Here is a 22,268-nt window from a genome sequence, read left to right as displayed (position 1 = left end):
TACGTAGTTCACTTGTTTTAGAAACTGCCAGCGGTCACACGCACACATACAAATTGTCCATCAATGTACTTGTTTCATGTATTTACTGTTTAGTTTCACAGGTGCCAGGTATCTTGGATGGGGTGATGGAAAGAACGGCGTTCTGTCCATGAATCGTCTGCTTGCTGAGTTGTGATTGTGAGATCATCCTATCAGCTTGGTCTCAGTCGACTCAGTAACTCAGTCTCAGTACCAACTACATGGTGACTATCGGCGTGGTGACTCTCTTGATGTTGAAGTGCCCTGTCGTCCTGGAGGTTTGATCCAAAACAGGTGGAAGTCAGGGCTCGAATTATACGAGTACTTGCCATTTATCGTAGCACAACCACTTTTAACAGAGCCAGGAGCGTGGTAGCGCACGAGTGCAAGACATTTTAGGCTATCCTGAGGGTTGTGTTACATATTCATCACCTCTATATGTAGATATGTTTTGAAGGTATACTAGTCGAATGAAATTGAAGGACAGAGCGAGCTCTGGAAGGGATGACGTTTTTCAGACGCTTGAAACGGGTGCACGAGCTGCAAGCTGCGTCACCGGAGATGAAACAAGCACTTCTCTCTAGACATCAAGAAGCTAGGTGTCAGCGTAGTGTCTGTCTGTGTCTAAGCGTGCGTCATTTGGGTTGTCTTTGGCACTTCATTTAATATTGTGGCATCAATGTCCTATAGTGCCACCATACAGCATTGAAGAGTGTTTGACGAAATGCCGAATGGTGCAGCCAGTTTTCACGAAAGATTCTGGTGCTTTCTGTCCATCCATCCGGTCATGGCGTACCTAATAAAGTTGGTTGTCCAATTAGAAAATAAAAGTGCACGTACCACATAGTCGTCGTCGAAGCATGCGGACTGAAAGGGAATAACGAAAAGTTAATCAGTTTTATGACGCTCTCGTCCATTTGGATCAGTTCATAGCATACTCAAGGATACCAAGGAAAATGTTTTCTTTTTTACAGAATAACATTTTCTGTGCCCCATAGTTTGATGGATACATAATCATACAAAGTTCGGCACCAACCCCTGATGTGAGAAGAGACAGGGAATCGACCATCGCATTTGTTCTCTTTAGGACGCTACGTCACCCTACGCTGCATGACGACACGTCATCCGTAGAAGTCTCACTGACGGAGATGTCTGCCGTGGCCATGGCCGTGATATCTCACACAGTAAGCTTCCGTATTCGTGCTACATATTTTCACCCTACCATCCCGTTTAATGTAAAACTTCGTATTGGGTTCACATAGGAGCAAATGTACCCTCCTTAAATTGGGCTATGTAGTTATTCCTCGAAAATATTCTGGCACAGCGTCGATGTATTGTGTGTACCGGACTGTACTGAAAAAGCGTTCTGACACTGTTCGACATGGCCTAGAACGGTTCTCAGCACACCACCAGGTTTTGCCAGGAGTTTCCCCGTATTGGATTAAACTTGGCAATAGGGGCACCATATTGCCAAGCTTGAGCCGTTAACGGGGAAGTGTCGCTAATATCGCCCTGTATTGCAAGTGTGCAACCAGTTCCAACGTCATTCTCTCGTATGTAGAGCGGCACATAAAATAACTTTGTTTTGTGACTTGTTTTTCTAAAAGCGTTCTGAGATTTTGACAGGGCAACAGCCAAAAGACAGCAGCGTGTTCGTACGAACGGCACGGATGTTATGCCCCATCAGGAAAACACTGATCATATGTAATCCCCGTGTTCCGCCCATGGTGCAAAGGCGTCGCATCGCTAATGACGACAACGGTGCAGCGGAACTAGACGCCATATAACACTGGCACGGGGAAACAATCCGCGTCGGTTACGCTGTATCGCGCTCTTCCAACGTTTTCACATTATTGCGGCCTCTGCCAACGCCACCTCGATACAGAAGGAATGCTTATTACCTTCTCTCCCTCCTTCTCTACGTGGACACATAACCTGACTTCGTCTGATTGCGGTGCGCCCTGTTACGAACTCCGAAATGATTGCAACTAGCTTGGGGCCTGTAGACACGAATCTGTCGATAAAAAGTAGCACACGTTCCACAAAATTAGTCACGAGAAACATATGGGACAGTTTTGAGCTTTATTTTAAAGTTTTCCCGTGTAGTACGCCTGTACTGCTCGCAGACGGCACTGATTCATCTCCGTGGCTATGACAGCTGAAAGGTTTGATTTGATTCGGGTTTTTTTCTGGCGCATTAGTTACTAAGGCCATAATGCGCCAAATACTACTGTAAGCTTTACCTAGGTAAAATTTTTATGCTTACTAAAACAGTGCTAAGTGCTGGGTTAGTAATTAAAATGAATTAATGAATCCATTAAAAACTCTGTTATCTCTACAAAAACATATTTCATTGCCGAGCTAAAGCGCCGAGTGCAGTGACATGAAGTTTCTATTGAACTCGAAGTTGAAGTTGTACTCTGGAAAGCCATAGTGATAAACTGCTTATGACATTCGAACGCTACAAGAAGGCACAGCTGAATGCCTGTTCAAGAAATGCTGTTTGAATTGTGTAGCTTTCACACATTCATATGTTGGGTTCTGAGGGTAAACCTTGATTGCATATGAAGCGGTCAGGTAAAACCTGCCTTGCTCGAAAGACCACTGATTTGGTTCTGTGTATAGACCTTGTATTGGCGAAGTTCTGAAAGATCCAAGAACTAAATGTTGTCCTTGGAGGTGTACTGGATCCAGAATTTTAAGTGTTGATGGCCGTGCTGAACCGTACACAGCACATCCATATTCCAATTAGCAAAGAACAGTGGACGTAGATCTTCGACCGGGATTGGCTACTGCCGTGGAAAACACTATTATGATTGGCTGACTATTAGTTGTTACGCCACGTCCACGTGTGAGCAGGCTTTATCCAACTAATTAGTGTTGATTCTGCACTGTGTACTCACTGTCTGCGGCGCCTTGCATGAACCAAGGAAGAGGATTTGATACGCGTAGTCCGGAAACCCACACGACGTGGTGCACGATTCGGTCACTGTGGAGCCTCTGCCCTAGAAGGGTGACAGACGAGACGTGTATTCATCACTCATGATACTATTGTTACCCATACAACATAAAAATGGCACCCATGAGCATTTGCAATAAAGTTTCAGAATCAACAGCATTTGATGAATTTTCACCGGGCCCATGGTTTGGACTGAGCTACAGCATTTTATTTTTAGTTTACTTCACGCTAGCGCCAGGACTTCACGCAGCGCCTCACACCAGTTGCGTGCTCCGGATCAAGTCTGAAATCAAATGCATGTGATCATCTCATCTCTCAACATTCATCCGATAATCTCGCACTAAACGCTCAGTTTTCTATATGAGGTCTCCTACTATTGACCACTTTAGAAGATGCGATGACGACCCGGCATTATTACACATGTTGCGGGAAACTGAGGGGAAATCTGCTACTATGTCTACGAAGAAGCATCTTATAGTTGACGTTGGCAAAATACGATCAAAAGTCAAAACAAAGTATTTTCACAGAAAAAAGAAGAAGAATTCGAACAATCGAAAAAAAAATGCCGTATTACTTCGCAGCACTACGACCTAGTCTACATTTCCATAACTTAAAGAATACGAAAATGCGAAATACATCATTTTTCCCGCCGTGGTACTTACAGCTTTTTTTCCTTGCAGGGCAGCCTTCGCCTCACAGAATTTATCTACGTCGAATCCCACTGCTCCTGAAAATATAGGCGCCGTTTGCGTGTCTGCCGTTGTGTGGCATAGGCTTTTATTCAAGTCGTCCCTGTAAATAAACAAATTACCTTCCAGAAATTTCGGTACAGGCACAGTAGCTAAGCTATGGGAAAAGAGCTGTCCCAAAACAGCAACTAAGATGGACATCTTCAACACTCTCGGAGCTAGTCATCATTCAGAGATATTGTTTTGACTTCTTAGTTGTTGTAACTGCGAGCCGTGTTTGCGTCTTCGTCCTAACCGTCTATGCTCTGCTCTCCGTTCAGGGGCATCATGCAAGGGTAACAGTGGGCTCTGCGACTGGGACAGAGGGCATCCTGCGGCAAACATCTTTTGCCCTGAGTTTTTATGAAAACCATGCGACTATTCAGCAGCCTTCCTTTCATGTTGGCACTCCGACGCAAGATTACACGCCATCATTTATATTCATCAATGCACAGTGCACTAATGAGATCACCACCTCCTATGACGACCTACTTGCTTCCACGTATAACGGGCTGCCTATCTGTTTTACCACGGAGTCTATCGTTATCCGTACAATTAACCATCCACCAACGTCTTCTTTCACGACCACCTGTAGAAGGAAAACACTGTCTACCTTACGACATTGCTTACGTGCAGTGTAGAAAACACGTAGTTTATATGTTAATGTAAGCACCTTCCCGTTTCACTGAGGCCAACTGTCCCATTGTGAAGGTAAGTAATAATAATCATAATCATAGTTCGGAATTTTTTTATCGCGATTTATTTATTTATTATTTTATTATTATTTGATTATTTATTTTTTTATGTGCGATCGCGAGCGACGCCAAAACGGTCGCGTCTGTGGATTAACGTCGCCCATATGTTATTTTTTTAACGTGCACCGAAATCTCAGCACATGATGACACACCAGATTTAATGTCAGCCGCGGAAGTTCTTCAGCAACTTGTGCCCTTCAAAAAACAAAAAAGGAAAAGCTTACCATCGTCATCAGCCTGGTTTGAATCTTTGAATCCTCCCAGATAATCAGAAACATCTTATGAACATCCATAAGACGCGTAGTCCTAGATATTGTGCACGTCTGATAGATATGCATTTTAATCCACGGGATGTTCCATGGACGTACTATCAACATGTAAGACACATCCACACCTCTAACTAAGCACGTCTAAGGGACGTAAATACTGGACGTTTGTGATATCCATTAGATGCAGAAGTCTCGGCACATGACACAGCACATTTAATGTCAGTCGCGAAAGACTGAGTGCCTCAGAGATTTGTACCCTTCCAATAAAGTTACCAGCGTCACCATCGTGCTTTGAATTCGCGATCTTTGGATCGGCGGGCGGACACGCTAACGACTGATCCGCCGACAGAAGCCATTCTGAAAGATGACCCTTACTTATATCTAGGGATGAGATCTTGGTAGCACGGATCAAGGTGGCCGGCATCACATCCACCCGTCTTCGCTATCCTGAAAAACGAGAGTCATATGGTCATGTGAGTTTATTCACTGCCTCAGAGACTTCGTGGCGCACATGTGGCAATATCCAACTGATGCACGCGTACAATACTTTCACGTATATTTAGATCACCTTGCTGGAGAAAATGACTTGAAAACGGCAATCCTGGAATGCTCAGCGCAGCGAAATATATATGTGCATTTTTCTTCCTTCTAAAATATTTTCGAATTCTTCCCGCGCGCATGATATGTGATGACGCGTCCACCGGTGTGTTGACGCGCGTTCATTTAGTTCTGTTATAGTCTTTCCCAGGCAAAAATCTAGGATGGTCCCAGACTGGCACCACAGTTGTTCCAGTTGGGTTCAGGACGGTCCCAACCAGTTCCAGAGTGGCATACTCAGGTCTCATTGTGGATCCTTGGGTAGCATGAGTGGTTCCAGTGTGCCGCCAGGCTGGGCCCCAGCTTGCCATCCCACTTGAAGTCAGGTCCCATTGTGGATGCTTGGGTAGCATGGGTGGTTCCAGTGTGCCTCCACGCTGGGCCCCGTCCAGCCATTCCACTTGAAGTCAGGTCCCATTGTGGTATTTAGAGTGGGACGCCTGGTGTACTGTGTGTCCATCCTGGGAGCACAACTTACCAACCCACTTGAGGCCATGTTCCTTTGGGGGGTTTGGCTCCAGTGTTGCACAGTCCCACTTGACATTGGAAACCACTTTGAAGCCTTAACGCCAGTACCACTCAGTCACTGTAATTTTGACACCTGCCCTAGAACTACGCGAATCTTCACCGGGATGAATTGAAGACGCTCGGTGTTCCTTGCAGGTGCATACAGCTGCTCAAATAGTATGCGCAGATATGTTAACTGGGCGTTTTTGCAAGACAAATGATAATTTTAATTTACATTTCATAATACATCAATCGTTTAGGGTCCTACCGCAATTCGCCCAAGTTATTTTTTTGTCGGTCAATATACCAGAAACAATCGCGCGCAGCGTACCGAAATCAAACTTTGCGTAATGTTCACTTGTCGGTAGTTGGTGTCGGTAGTTCCCGTTTTTCAGCTCTTCAAAATAGGCAAGGAAACGTAAATGTTTTAATCTCTATGGTCAAGCGCTGTATTATGTATATAGTTTGTTTTTCTTGCAACTTCTGCACCAGCTAAATCGCGAGAAACTACGAGCGACGCACAGAGGATTCCACGACGCACACATACGAGCGATGCATTCCATTGAGTAAAGTGCAATTACGCTGGTGAGTAGTGATTGATATATATGAACCTTTATCTGGATGTGTAGATCTAGTCCCTGTTACTACTGCTATTTAAAGTAGCGTAAGTACAGGCTAGCTGGCGGGTGAACTCTAGGAACTGGAACTCCTGCTGAGGCTTGTAACTGACTTTGTCATGCGTCTTATCTTTTAGCTGGCTTGTCATGCAAATGGAGGATATTTGCAAGATACATATGAGTCGTGCAGAATAAGGGCCAGCGATAGGTATGTTGCGTGATTGTTGCAGGAAAACATTTACCATTTTATGCGTGGCACTACGTATACTTTTGCAGCCATTTTTCTACAGGTTTTCTCAATGAAACAGAGTTCCCAGTTCATTCACAGTGAAGTATGGAGCAGCACTGTTTACTGGCTATCAGAGTGATATAATGTTGTGAAGTGTACCCTTTTGCACAAAACAGGATTGTAGATGCTATAAAGTAGCAATGTGGGGTAATTGGCGTTGTCTATTCATCCCAAAGGTACAACATAGTTGCCGTTACAAGTGTAACGGCAACTGTCATATTCACTCGTCGTTTGTGTTCTGTGTTGCAACTATGAGATGGACAGGATGAACAGACGTTTTTTCTGAGATGCCAAAAAAGTATGTTCAATGCAATGTGTCGATAATAGCCATTCCAGTAATCCAGTTCTTGAACTATGAGTTACTTCTAGAATGTTCTCAGACTGAGAAGACACCATGAAAGGACCACCACCACCTACTGCACTGCATTGTCCTGTAGCAATATGTACTGTATTTGGAATATGCTCGAATATATGTACCCGTTTTTGGGGGTTCTAGTAAAGTGAGATGTTCATACTCTCTACATTTTGTTCTTTCACTGAGATTGTAGTGGGGTTAGTAGTCAAAGCTACAGCTTCTGCTTCAGAGTGGCTCTGGAGATGGAATGACATCAAACATGTTCCTGTTGAATTGATTTCGAAGCTGATTACGACTCAGCTGGAAGCTTATTTTAGCTCTACAATCCACTTGCGAGTGGGCCTACACTGGTCCCACTGAAATCCCATCCGTCAAGTGGTCCCACTTCCTGGCTGGTTCCAGATCCCAAGCAGTCCCCATTCCAGAGTGGTTCCCTGTGGGACCACTTGGGAATGGGGACTTGCATGAGGCCTGTCTCAAAAACCACTTTGAACTGGTCCCACTCTAGATTTTTGCCTGGACTAGTTCAAATCTAGTTCTTACTCTCTCCGAACTACCGAGACAGACTTCATCCGTTTGGTAGATCGCCCGCAAAAAATCGTGAAAGAACATCGTGTTTTTTCTTTATTTTGTTCATTGCGCGTCTTGGGAGACCCGTCAATATCTTCACGCACAATGCGAGAGGAAGAAGGAGCGCACTGTCACCTACTGCGTCCTGAAAAAAGATTAAAAGAAAACAGAAAATGCAACCCAAGATCAGGGCAGTTCGGATAGCGTGACACCATTACACGTGGTTTCGTTTTGTTTCTGCAAGTTCAAGCTCATCTTCGACGCATGAGCCGGCACTGCGCTCTCATATTGGTGGTGGAGGATAGACGAGACTCAACGAGGACAGGAAGATGAGCAATAGACGATATGCAAAACGCAGCGCCCTCTCGTAGCGCGCTCGGAAACCTCCGGAATTCCGCCATGTCTGAGGCTCTCCCCCGACCCGAGTCATACGCACGACCCACGTCCAGCTGTTCTATCGTGCTTCTTGCCTCACGCATGCGCTGTTTCACTATGTCATTGACATGGTGAGACGACGGGTTCAGAAGGGAATGCAAGAAAGGTAAGAGTGTTTTTAGATTTTTTTTTGTTGTTGTTGTTGCATTGGAGCGCTGTCATTTCGATTTTAGGAGAGATACTTACGTTATCCTGGTGCAAATCTGCTCTTTAATGCCATCCCGTGACATATTGAGACAGTTCAGTGCAGTCTATTTAAGAATTATTTCGTGCACTGCATACGGCATAAACATTTGGTATAAAATAAAAGGGTAGTACGATTGCGGCAAGAATCGATGGTCAATTATCCTAGAACTATATGTTTCTGGACACTATCGGTGACTGACCGATAGTTTTGCATCACTACTTGTGCTCGAGGTAGTTTTCTCCCTGGCTTCTTCCTGAATGTGAAGTCTGATGGCACAGCAAGTTTGTAGATGCCCAGTCTTCCATTTGGCATGTTTACGTCAAAATCAGTCGCTTTGAAGTGCCATGAACACACCTTTGCCTTTGTCAGCATTGAACTTCATCTTTTCTCTTGATGGCTAGCAGTGATATCTGTGTCAGGGAAGCTGTTGAAGGTGACTGTATAAGGCGAGCGTGAGGTGTCCTCCCAGTAAATGATTGAAACAGTCAGAGTGCACCGTCTGAGGGACCCATCTAAGGAGGACGATCTGTCTGGTGAACAGCCACGTGAAATGCAGTGCAACCAAACGTGACAATTATGTGGGAGATGCTCAAATAACGAAAACTCGAGCGGATTCACCGAGCTGAGAAAGACCACATTTTACACCGGTGCGTAACGGTGAGCATAACAGCGGGTTTCATAGGAACAACTACAATCGTACTCAGCTTTTATTTTGTGTCAAATGTTTCTGCTGTATAAAGTGCACTAACGACTTCACAAATGAGATTTACTAAACTGTATAAATTTCTCCTGGGGTGGCACAACAAAGCATCGTTGCACTATGTTAACGTAAGTTTCTTGCCCAACCTATGTCACAGCGCTCAATACTTTCACTGCAATAAGGAATACAGCCATCTGAGGCTCTTTTACCTGGTTTACATTACCCTTTGAAACCCGCGTCTCATCACACAAATAAGATAGTCAACCAGCATATGTGAGAAGCATGACACGTGAGAACTGTAGTACGACAGTCGTGGTGCATTGCTCGGGCCGGGGAGGACGCCTCAGGCATGGCGGAATGCCGGTTGGTTTTGCATTCGGTCTATTAACAGAATAAAGAGAAAAAAAAGGAAAAAGGTGTCCTCGACAGATTTTTTATGGACGGTCTACGGAACGAATTTTTTTTTAAATCCAAACGGCTACGATATCAGGTCACCGTAAGGAGCAGATGTTCTCTTTGGGACAGCTTCGTAGAGCTAATAGTGAAAACAATACGTCTATACCACAAATATTTTATTAAATGAAAAATGTATAAAAAAGACGTCCTGTATATACATACACACAACTGTATGCGCTCTGTGGTAAGTCACTTGACATGAAAGCAAAACGCACAAGGCTATCTTCCGATAGCTCAGTATATTGTGAACTCCTTCGGCGGACTGTGCCGCTTGGGGCGCAGCCCTCATTTTTTTTTCTTTTTGCATCGTAGTCATCCAACCCTCTCCCTGCACCGGCCATTATGGCATTCGTATAATACATAGATGTACACTTGAAAATATTTTGTGTTTCTGCCATTCTGTAACGTGAATTACAGATGATACTGACATACTGATAATACGGAGTGCCTACGACTCCGCTGCTCACGCCACCGCGCTGACAAGCATGTCATAGATACTTGTAGATGGACAATATTTCTCAATCACCTGAATGCTGCGACCCTGCATCACCTTCCCGACCACACATGCGCGCCAAAACGCAAAGACAATAATTAGAGTAGCTCATGTACCCGGATACACAGAGAAGTGCGACAACACGCTTGAACAAGTCACAGCGAACAACGATTTTTCTACTTCGTATATGAGACACTAAAAATAAATTATGTGCCTCTTGTCACCTTTTTTATCGTTGGCTCAAGGTTTTTGTGATGTCCTAGATCTCTGTCCACAGGGGCCGAATCTTCTAGAACATCCGTGCACGTTCGCTGCCAGCCAACAACCTTTATTCATCGTCGTCGTTCTTACATGGTGCGCTAGCAAGCGCGGTCTATACACAACATTTCTCCCCCTGTAGATAAATCCATCACTCCTCCCCGAAAAGCAAAATGCATAACACATCACTGAAAACCAAAACGTTCAGGAGGCTTCCTGTTCCTCGTAGATTTTCGTTGTGGCACCAGAGGCACCTTGATTTGATTCTCTGGGACCACGTGCCCCGTCGGCGTAGGCCACTGTTCAGATTCTGGTGTGGACGTGGATGCAAACGTCTGCGGAGGCAAGTGATCCCTTCCGTTACTGTGAGCCAATGCCCCCGTTGTCCACCAAGGCTGAATGGTCGGACGCCGATTCGTTTCGTGCTCTCGCAGAGCTTCCGCTGGAACGAGTACCATTTTGGACGCATTCCATATATTTTTGTCTGCCAACAGATAGGAATGCTTGTCGCATTTCTTGATTATCTTCAAGGGTTTCGAATACGATGGTTGTTCCTTACTGGTGGGTTTCACCTTCACCCGCACGAACTGGCCAACTTGAAATGCAGGTTCCTTTGCACATCGGCGGAGGTCTGCGTATGTTTTCATTTTCTCCTGGTGTAGGTGAACCTTGCTACGAAGGTCTTGAATTGCTTGAAATGCGTTGTCCAGATTCAACGGCATTCCGACAATGTTGAGGCGCGTGCGCAAAGGACGGCCATGGGGCAATACAGCCGGAGACACACCTGTGGTTGCGCGAGGGGTCGCTCTGCAGATTGGCAGATACTCGAGCACAGGTGGACGTAGAGGTCGCTGTTCCAGTGATGACAGTTGGACGTAGTCCTTGAATACCCTATTGAACCTCTCTACAAGTCCATTTGCTTGAGGGTAATACACAGAAGAATAAGTGTGGCGAATTCTACGATCTTGCAGGAAGTTTTCAAACATCTGGGATCGAAATTGAGGACCATTATCCGTTACGAGAATAGTAGGATAACCCTCCCTGCTGAATAGTTGCAACAAAAAGTTGATAACTGATTGCGAGGTAGTTGATGGCACAAACGCAATTTCCGGCCAACGACTGTAGTAGTCGATGAGTGTGATTGCATAGCGGCACTCATGAGGAGCTGTGTCGAATGGCCCGACGATGTCCATCGCAACTTTGTCCCACGCGTAATCCGGCAGTGGAACAGGCTTCAAGGGGGCCACGGCAGGTTTCGCAGTCTTGTCGGAAGCCTGACAAATAATGCAACTCCGTATAGCACGGTCAACTTGTGCTTGTAGTCCTGGCCACCAGTACAGCTCACGTAGTCTGTTTCGTCCTGACTATGCCTTGGTGAGCATCATGTGCTGATGTTACGAGCATTTTCGTAAGCACCAGAGGAACGACGAGCCTCTGAGTACGATACAGAAGACCTTGTACGACAGACAGCTCATCCTTGACCACGAAGTAAGGAATTGTAGTAGAGGATAAATTCTTCTTGCTAGGCCATCCTGACGTGACATAACGAATAACTTCTTGAAGCGTCGAGTCCTCGCCTACGGCTTTCTCGAAGTCTTCCCGAAGCAGGCAAGTTGACACAAAAGAAACGACTTCTGATTCAACTTGGTGATCCTCCTGCAGTACTTGCATCGGCAGTCGGGATAAAGCGTCAGCGACGACATTTTCTGTGCCCTTCTTGTAGCTGACATCAAAATTGTAACGGAGTAATCGTTCAGTCCACCTTGCGATACGTAGCGGACGTAGCGGAAGACAACAGCGTAACCAATGTCTGATGGTCAGTAAACAGGCGAAACCGACGTCCCCACAGATAGATGTGCCAATGTTCGCAAGCCCATAAAGAAGAAAGCGCCTCACGTTCACCGACCGAGTATTTCCGTTCAGCTGAGGTCAATGTCCGTGACGCAAATGCAACAGTACGGAGTTCACCACAGCATTCTTGTTGTAACACTGCTCCCAAACCCTTAATGATGCATCGGTAGTAACTATAACATCCAAGGTCGGGTGAAAAGGCTGCAGTACAGATCCCGACGCAAGAATTGCTTTAACTTGCTTGAAGCTAGCACCTGCTGCTGAATCCCAGTGAAACTCTTCAACTTTACGTAGAAGTCTTCGCATCGGCTCTACAACTTCCGCGACGTGTGGAATGAATCGGGCATAGTACCCCAAGAGTCCCAAGAATGCCTTCAGGGTCCCTGCATCTGTTGGTTCAGGAGCTTCTGTAATAGCCTGTACTTTGGACTGCAGGGGCTTAATTCCTTGTCCGCTAACATGGTGACCAAGAACAGTGATTTCGGTAGTGTTGACTTTAGCCAGTCCAAGCTCATTGGAGAAAAGATGGGAAAAATTCATCTTGCAAGCCAGGTGGGAGTGCGAGAGACGTTTTCTCAGTCAGCTGCAGACAGCGCAAGGTAGCTCCTTCAATTTGCAGTTCAAGCTGCGCAATGATATCTAGTCCGAGAAGAGTTGTGCCACGTGTGACAACGTGGAACAGTGCTGACGTAGTTGTATCCTTGTAAGATACGGGTGCAGAAAAACATCCTTGGACGTCAATGTGCGTCCCCGAGTAATTTAGCAATGTCACCTTCGTGGGAGACAGCGTGAATTTGTTCTTGAAATTCTTGGTGAAGACATCCTGTGCCACTAGCGAGACGGACGATCCTGTGTCGACGAGAAACGTAACTGGGTGACCTGCTACCTGCACATTCATATTAATTCCTTTTTCACGATTGTCGTGAACCATAAGGGTGCTGACTTCGTTCGATGTTTCTTGTGGTCATCTTGTGGTCATCATTGCCTCTTGCTTTGCTTCGGCATACAGTTTGGAAGTGTCCTTTCTTGCCGCATTTCGTGCATTGCTTGCATTTCGTGTTTTACAGGAAATTGCATTTGCGAGATGACCTTGACGTCCACAGCGATAGCACGTAACCGTTCCAGTATTAGATTTGTCTTTCGCATATTTGCGTTTTCCCTCTCTCGTTGTAACATGTTGTACAGGAGACGTGCTGGAGAACTCACGTACCGCATCCCCTGTCCCTTCTAGATGCTGGCAGATGCTAATGGCTCGGTCTAGCGTCAATGATACACCAGTGGTTCACTCGTACAAAAGACGCTCACGAAGATGCTGTGTTGTGCCTTCCACAAGCTGGTCACAAATGGTGTTCTCAATGTCTTGAAATTCACATGTTGCAGCCAGGCTTCGAAGGGCGGATATGTACTCATTGACATCTTCTCCGGGCTGCTGCGTCCTACGGCGAAAGCGATGTCTCTCCACAGCTATGTTCACCTTCAGCTTGTAATGCAGATCGAGTTGCCTCGTTGCGATGTCGTAGACGTCCGGCTCACTGTCGGGTGCGGTAGACGTTCCTGTACCATCCGACGAACTGCTAGCAGGAGCGTGCTGAGCGACTGCTCCCGGAAGCGAAGGTAATGTGTAGAACACACGCTGGCCCTCTACCCCAAGTGCATGAAGCAAAATAGCTTTCCGTCGAACCGAAGACATTTGATCTCCTCCAGACACCATCAGGAAATTTGTGAAGAGTGGCTTCCATTGCGGCCATGGAACCACTGGTTTGCCCGGTACCGGTAGAAAAGGCGGAGGTGGCGCAAGTCCACTAAGGCTCATTGCTAGAAAGTTGCTGACTCTCGAATACCTCCAGTAGAATAAGGGTCCGGCTCAGCTCGTCGCCAAAATGTGGTGTCTTGGAGCCTAGATCTCTGTCCACAGTGCCGGAGCCGAATATTCTAGAACGCTGCCAGCCAACAACCTTTATTCATCGTCGTCGTTCTTACATGGTCCGCTAGCAAGCGCGTCCTATACACAACAGTTTTCCCTCATCATTATTCCCACTATGTTCCTGTGCTCTCACAATAAAGTTGTTTGTTTGTTTTAGGTTTATACTACCAGCCCATTGCGGTGTCAAAGGGAATGAACAGGAGGACAGCGCCGCAGGAGCACCTCTCTCGTCTCCGAGACGCAAGCGTATTTCGGTGCCGAGGGGAGATCGTCGTTCCATACATGGACACCTCGTAACTCCCCTGGCTTCCTGCCAATGAACCGCTGACATTTTTCCCCCAGCTATGCAGAGCAGAGTTGATCCAGCACTCCGCATACCTCTCCTCAAGATGCCGAATTAGTTTATCGAACGCGCCTCGATGTGGGTTTTACAACACATGAGATAAGTTGACTCTTACCAGTGCTACCGCAGCGGTGCTGTAGGGGATCTAGAACATATTCGCCTCCATTGCCGCACCTTCCCAAACCGTACCCCTTACAAAAAATATTGCCTCTTTGTCACAGAAAGTATGCAGACTTTGAGTGGCCTCTGCCACAGAAAGCCTGAAGAGACTCAGCAGATTTCCTGTCACTTATGTCACTTCTCTGAGAGCGTTTGGTATACATCTACCTGCAGTAAAGTCTGCAGACTATTTGGGTGGCAAGTATCCCCAGGCTTTGGGGCAAATGTGCACATCTTGAAGGCGAACAGTGAAAAAGAAAAATTAATGCACTACTTCTGAAAAGGTTATAATTTGTGGAGGCATGCAGAGTTCTCCAGTGCTGTTCATTTGTATGGAAAGGGGAAAGTTCAGGGCTCAGCAACGTTTTACAACAAGCTCGCGTTGGGTCATTTACATACTGCGTGAAAGAAATAGACAAATCGCGTCGCCATAACTATTATGTCCACATTAATGGTACATTTGGAAGGACCAGTGCAATAATGGCAGTGTGTAGGTTGGGGTATGTCCGCTGTACGTGTACTAGGCAGGTTGAGTTTCAAATTCATTTCAGTTTCATTTGCAAACTAGCAGTGGTGAGCTGTTTTCTTGACAATATGTGTAGCACAATCATATGTGAAGTTGTGGACACAAATGATGTCACAGACCTGATAGCGTGCAGTGCTAAAAGTGCATGTTGTTGCAGCTTGCATCTAAAGCATTCCTGTGTTGTCTCTTACGTGTCTTCCGCAATGTAAACGTTTGACATTATGTGCCAGTGTTACCGGCAAGGTGTAACATCCGGGCATTTTTTTAGCAAGTTTTTGCTAGTTTTGAATGTTTTATTCTGGTCTTAATACATTTATTTTATTGTTATTCATTAGAACCTTTTATTAACAAAATCCTGGTAAAACCACTGGTAAAATCATTTCTGAATTATAGAATATATATTTTTGGCATTAAAAAAAATGCCTGAAATGTATATTCAATAATTCTAACATTTCAACAATACTCACTGGTAAAGAACAAAATGATTATAGCATTTCAACAAAAATACAATATTCATTAATGACAATATCTGTATTCCGTTCCGCTCATTGCTGATCACTCATGGGATGCCCAGATTTTCATACTTTGCCAGCAACACCCATACATGCTTGTAGTTCTAGTTGTAATACATCATTCAAATATTACACTGATTGTGTCAAATAAAGAGAAGTTGAGGTCTCTTGTAATTTGTAGTTTCTTTATCACTGTCATGTGGCTTTTCATCGTATGAGCATTTCACACAACATTGCATGTGGAAGGTAAGCAGCCTCATGTTTGTTTGTAGATGTACCATCTGGTCATCGCTATCTTGTTGCACTAGAGAACGCTTTAAGCTCCACTATCATAGTGGCAATCGCACCAACGCTGGTTAACTTAAAACCAAGATCCAAGATCGAGGGTTGCTAAAACTTGTTAACACTCAATTATTTTTTTACAAACATTAGTTGGTGACGTCAATGTTTCAGTAACAATGACTTGCTTTAGTGAAGTACAATTAAGCGTTAAATTCAAGTTAATGGACCGCTGATTTCGGTTCAAATGCTTATCGACTTTGGTGAAACCGGACCGATGGCGTTCATAAGCACACTCCGAATGTGTAGACAGTCTGTCTATACGGTCTCCACAAATTCTGCAGCCTTAAGGCCAGTCAGAGTCCGCATCGCGTCTGTAGAATTTCTGTAGACCTAGTATGCGGGAAGGAGCAGACCACATAAAGGTGAAAAGCTATATAAAAAATGTGCTAAAAGTCTACAGAAACGCGATTTGTTTTGGTAACGGACTCTCCGGATCCCTTAACGAGCTGGACTCTCCCCTTCCTTTCACAAAATTGCTTGGCCCCTGCCCACATACAGCCCACCAACACTCTGCCCTCAAAGCTCTCTTCACCTTTCTTGATACTATAACACATCTATCCTTATTGTGACGAGTCTCATTCTTTCATTCCCCGCATCACAAGTAATGGGGTAGAGCATCGACCATGGCGATGAAACTCCCCATCCGTCATCTCAATATTGTCAACACAGTTTTGCGTTGATATTAAGGGATGGGACGAATCTAGAATTTCTCGGATCCGAATTGGAGTCCAAGGAAGGTTCTACGAACCTTACGAATCTCGAATCTTTCGGTCCTTCCTTTAAAAAGACTTCAGAAGGCCACGCAACAAACTATTCTACTGAAAAGTGCTGTGAGCAGAATTTGACATATTTTTTTTAATAAAACACATATTTCGGGAGAAGACATGCTCACCCAGTCAGCACAAATTGCTGCAGTGATTTTGCACCAATATTGCAATGCAATATTGTTCTTATGTTGCTAATGATCGCTTTCGTTATGTACAAATATGTTATCGAAACAACATTGCATTACACTGATTCACAGCAATATTCACGGGACATCCAATGTCATATGCTTCCAAGTGAGGAGACGGACAGCTTTTGATCGCACGAAGCAATCGGACCATCCGGAATGGCAATCCGGTTCGGTGCCATGGACTGCTCGTGTTACTAGTGAATATTTCCATTATTCCTGCTACGAATGGGACGCTGAATCTGCATCGCTGAAACAAGGTACAGTGCCATTAAAATACCCCTCCACACCGGTGAAATAACATCCACCTAAACGGCGCAAAAGAGTGAATACTTTGCGTTATTGGGGCTAACAAGGATCTCTCAGTCCGTGCTCTCTCAGTCTCCGATCAGTCTCCAGTCTCCGTCTCCAGTCAGTCAGATCTCCGTGATCTCTCAGTCATAAGCGGCCGCAAGGTTCCAAGCTAGGCAGAATAGAATTAACTCATTTGCACAATCCTGAAATATGTGATAACATTTGGAACACACGGACTGAGAGATCCTTGTTAGCCCCAATAACGCAAAGTATTCACTCTTTTGCGCAGTTTAGGCGGATGTTATTTCACCGGTGTGGACGGGTATTTTAATGGCATTGTACCTTGTTTCAGCGATTCAGATTCAGCGTCCCATTCGTAGTAGCAATAATGGAAATATTCACTAGTAACACGAGCAGTCCATGGCACCGAACCGCATTGCCATTCCGGATGGTCCGATTGCTTCGTGCGATCAAAAGCTGTCCCTCTCCTCACTTGGAAGCATATGACATTGGATGTCCCGTGAATATTGCTGTGAATTAGGACAACCAACCATCCACCATCGTCTCGGCATGTTAGCGAAAACCACAGGATGAGAGTGCGATAGACGGCGTCCATTGCGCGGACCTTGGCATCACGGAGGCTTGGGCGTACCGAGGGCGGGGGGGGCAAGAGGGGACGTGGCCCCTTCTGGAACTCAAGGTCGCTTAATGATTATTCTCAGATGTCATGATACCTCTGACCACCCACAAAGTCCGCAACGTCCAGAAAAAGATGTGGGAAGGGGTGCTGGATTGCATTTGTGCTCCACCACCTGCTCCTCCACCGTTCCTGAGCGCTCTTAGATAAAATCCTGGGAACGGCCATGAATAAAAATTTTCACTACCGATGAACGCATACGCGGGACCCTACGGCGCATGCCCCTGATGGGACCACGAATGGTCCTCGATGACGTGTCTTGGACCCGCCAGTGGTTCCGTCAACTTGCTCGCTGTGTCTCCGCTTAGCAGCTGGCAACGGCACGGCGCCAGCTGTGCTGACTCCGACGCTTCGTTTAAATTCGCTCCCAAGACTACTCCACGCATGACTGCCGTTCTCTTTCTGATGTAAATAAAAAAATGTAATTTTAATAGTCCCATTATGACCATCCACAAGACCTGTTCTAGGTAGTCAAACTTTGACAGGGTTCACAAAACGTCGGGGGACTCGTCCAGCCCATCAACACTCGATCCTCAAGTTCCTCTGGTTCGGGAGCAAGAACAGGTTCAGCAGCAACAAATTCACAGGCACGCTGTTAGCACATCAACGTCAGTCATGCCATACTGACCACGAAATACACGACAAACGTTGCTTGTTGTATACCATTTTCGACTGCCATACCTCTGCAGCATCACATACGTTATGAGTAACGTACATGTCTTGATTTCAGACAACTAATCGCTTAGCGTACTAAAATTGGTCATCGTATTATTACTGCACCTCTCAGCATACAAAAAGGACGTTTCAAGAAAGTGTATACCAGAAGTCTCAATATATAAGCCACAAGTCAATGGTGCAACAGGTGGGTTTCAAAAACACTATATCCTTTGTGACGAAATCAAGGAGGTGCATCATATTTGGGTTACCGGAGCATGCTGGTAGCACAGTTCGGATAATCGTCCCAGTCGAAAAAAAAGTAATGGATCCAATCGGAAAATTTTCAATTGGATCCAATTTGTCGACCAGTTGTGTTTTCGACATTAAATTGAATCCAAACCAATTGGACCCGTTCCAAAACCAGTTGGTCTTACCATTGTACACCCAATTGGTGTTCCAATTCGTCGACCAGTTGTGCTTTTGCCAGCCATTGGGCTGAAAATCAGTCGGACCTATTCAGGAACCAGTTCATGCTCCGATTGCAAGCCTAATTGGAGTTCAAAGTTGAAATAACGTTCGTGAAGGCAATGCATGCGTTACGAATTTCACATTGCGTTCGGTAAAGTTTGCACAATGAAACAGCTCCAACTACAACTTCTTTGTAACAACTACAAGGATGTAAGCAACTACACAATACCAGCTCGCGTTGTATTGTTATATCGCGTCCTTGTAGTTGTGCCTATAAGCTCATGCTTCGTCGTCATGGGCCCTTTGGACAAGCCTTCCTTCGCGTGTCCTCTTATCTGTATAGTGTGTACTTAGTGTATACTGCGTTGAACTTGCATATTCCCGCATAATCGACGCACCTCAACACGTTGTTGCTCCACATAGATTGTTGAATAGCGTGGTAGGAAAAGGGAGGGTCGTAGTAGATGTCGGGCTGCAAGCGTCCTCCACAGGGTCCTGTTCCTGTGTTGCGTTTGCCTGAAACAAGTCAGTACATTGAAACCATGAAGACACAGTGAAGGACTCAATGAAGATATCACGACACTCTATCGAACACAATCGAAGAATCACGTATTTCTGCACTAGAAAGCTCCGGCAGAGACAGCCGTTGAAGTCTGAAGTTCCGCCAGCAATTCACTTGGCTAGGCACATCTTGCCTGACCCAAACAGGCTCGGCAAGCTCTAGGTAACGTTTTCTGCATTTCAAATTGAAATTAGGAATTGAAAGTAATCGAAGATCTGAATGAAATAGCTTCGATTTGTATTTCACAAACACAGTAGTATGTTGTGAGGCTTAAAGGGAGAGTTCGGAATACTTGGTGCATACTATCCGCTGTATACATGCCATGAAATCTGGTGGGTAGGATTCCTGCGAATCGATAAGGAAATATGAAGGGAGGGTGCTCAGGACGAGAGCCCCCGATACTTCGGACACACACTGTCACACACAAAAAGCATCAACAATCACTGTCTGGAATATTGGCGACCCTCGTCCTGAGGCACTTGCCTTCTTACCAAAAACTCTATTCCTCATGTGTGAAATTCTGCTTCAAATTAGGATGGAATTCATACGAAACAGGAAGGTGGAGAGGAGATCCCAGAAATGTCTTCTTCCCAAGGCCACTGACACGTACCTGTAGTGCACGGTATACAGTGTGTGATACCGTGGTATACTGTGTACAAGCAGTATACCACGCGGGTCGCAACTGCCGTGTTACATTCCGGAAACAACACCATGGACAAATATTTGAGATACGATTACTCAGACTCTGATGGTAAGAAACGACTTCTATGAGCCAGAAAACAGCACAGGACTTGCAGAAGTACCTCCAAAAACGCTCCCTTGTAGAAGCTAGCCTTTCTTAAATTTCAAAAACAGTTTTCACAACTTTTGAAATTTGAGATCGAAAACGAAGGGGGAACCCTTCGTTTCCAGCTGAGATGTATAACAACTTTGTTCTGTTCGTGTAGATGAATACAACAAGCTTGACATCCGCTTGGTTGTGAAGTCTCCCTTTAGGTATACCCGCCGTCCTGCGACACGGACATGTGGCCGTTTTAGAGAACGTTCAGGAAATTCTTTATAGTCGCCACCACGAGCGTTGACAGACCTTTGCGCAGAAGGAGCTTTGCTGACTGTATCGCGTTGTCGAAAGTAGTTATGAGTGGACACAGACTGCCGCCAACTGACAACTTTGTTTAAACACGATTTAATTAACAATTAGAGCTAATTGGGACCCCCCACATTAATGAGCACCCTCCAGGGTGTCACCACACTCACTAATTGGGGAACATCTAACTGGTGTCCAGACCAAGCTGTGAGTTGGCGGCAACGTGTGTCCATAAAAAAGAAAAAAAGAAGAAAAATAGATAGAAATAGTGGAGACAAACAATTTATTCAAAAATCAACGACGCAGTGGCGAAGAAACCGCTCCGGAACGCCCGAGTGACTAGCGCCCGCCATGTTGGTAGTTGGCGATGGACAGTTGCAGAGATCGACGAGAGGTGGCCACTTAGCTGCAAGGCATTACACCAAATGGCGCCACAATCATAGCTCTATGCGAGAAAGAGAGAGAACAAGATGCTAGCGGCAGGTAAAAATCGCAACACTGCTAAACAAGTCTAGGCGTGCGAGAGAAAAGGTCTAACCTCTTCTGCTAAACAGCACGGAGAAAACAGTACACATCGGGGAAAAGGCTTAGGGGGGCGATCGGTTACGCCTAACCGCAGCGTCAACTAGGCAGCTAACACAGGGCGGGAACCACTTGGCACACATCGCTAAACATGCGTCAACACGAACAAACTGCTTGCTCACTGCTAAACAAGTCTAAACATGCGCGTGCGGGGCACGGCAAACATGCGAGAAGAGGCTTAACACGAACCCGGTCAAACAACGTGCAAACATTGGCAAATCACTCGTTAGTCACCGCTAAAACAGTCTAAACATGCCCGTACGAGGCACGGCAAACATGCGAGAAAAGGAGCGTGGTAAAACAACGTGTAAACATTGGCAAATCACTCACCTCTTTTACCGCGGCAACAGTGCGACTGGTCCATCCGAGAGCCAGTCAGAAACTGAGCGGGAGCAGGGACTGCGGAGCAACCGAGCGCACGTCTGCTCTCCACGACAGCCAGCGAGCAAGTGACTGGGACGCCGCGCTGTGGCAGCTACGCATGCGTGCGCGGGCTCCTGCGCCCTCTACCACCCGACCGCGGGTGGTTTCGCTTTCACTTTTTTCTCTTCGACTTTTTTTGGGCAGTTCCATTTGCAATATCGAGCGGATTTCTTAGTGGATCTGACTAAGTTCGCTACGGGCTCTCTAATTCTGTAAAAAAACGTTAGGTTGACTTGAGAAATTTTGGAGTTCAATTAAAAAAATTCAATTTATTTTAATTAAAATAAAATGAAATTATTTTTTCAAGGTGGCAAATTCAGTTGCCACACAAATGCCGTTTACCCCGTATTTTTCTGTCGCCCCGTTTTTCTATCAAGTCCGAATGACACGTTTTTTGAAACACCCTGTATAAATGCTTTCAAACGTAAGTAACCCGCACGCCTCTCTCCACTACGCATACACCACATGGCTACGTAGCCTTTTGCAGTCCATTCGCGGGATGAGCTCTACTAGGTAGAAAACAGCGCAGAGACGGGACACGAAGAAGAAACAAGTGCACACACAGAGCGCTGACTAGCAACTGAAGCTTTATTCCCCAAAGGGGGCAAAACCGAAAAGGAGAGAAGGAAAGGAGGACAATCAGGAACACTCTAGAAGATAACTAATCTCTTTGTTCAATAGGTCCACTGATGGCTT

General features: G+C 45.6%; 1 protein-coding gene across 4 annotated transcripts; it reads right to left on the bottom strand.

Moving 5' to 3' along the window:
• Window positions 1–264: 264 nt before the first annotated feature.
• LOC135374002 (uncharacterized) lies at window positions 265–21,737 on the bottom strand. Of its 4 annotated transcripts, none has more exons than XR_010416709.1 (5): window positions 10,160–10,187; window positions 5,105–5,176; window positions 3,640–3,769; window positions 2,922–3,023; window positions 265–885 (listed from the first exon to the last, which is right to left on the bottom strand). XR_010416709.1 is itself a non-coding variant. In XM_064607021.1 (5 exons), the coding sequence occupies exons 1-5, from the start codon at window positions 19,337–19,339 to the stop codon at window positions 766–768; spliced, it is 447 nt and encodes a 148-aa protein (XP_064463091.1). In that variant the 5' UTR covers window positions 19,340–21,737; the 3' UTR covers window positions 265–765. The 4 variants fall into 4 exon arrangements, 3 of the variants coding, with proteins under 3 accessions (XP_064463091.1, XP_064463093.1, XP_064463092.1); XM_064607021.1 differs by lacking the exon at window positions 10,160–10,187 and adding an exon at window positions 19,317–21,737; XM_064607022.1 differs by lacking the exons at window positions 265–885; window positions 10,160–10,187 and adding exons at window positions 1,926–2,032; window positions 19,317–21,737.
• Window positions 21,738–22,268: the final 531 nt, after the last annotated feature.

The sequence above is a fragment of the Ornithodoros turicata genome, unplaced genomic scaffold (genome assembly GCF_037126465.1).
Source record: "Ornithodoros turicata isolate Travis unplaced genomic scaffold, ASM3712646v1 Chromosome37, whole genome shotgun sequence".
NCBI classification, from domain to species: Eukaryota; Metazoa; Arthropoda; class Arachnida; order Ixodida; family Argasidae; genus Ornithodoros; species Ornithodoros turicata.
The sequence above is the reverse complement of the archived record's forward strand: the minus strand, read 5'-3'. Positions and strand labels throughout refer to the sequence as shown.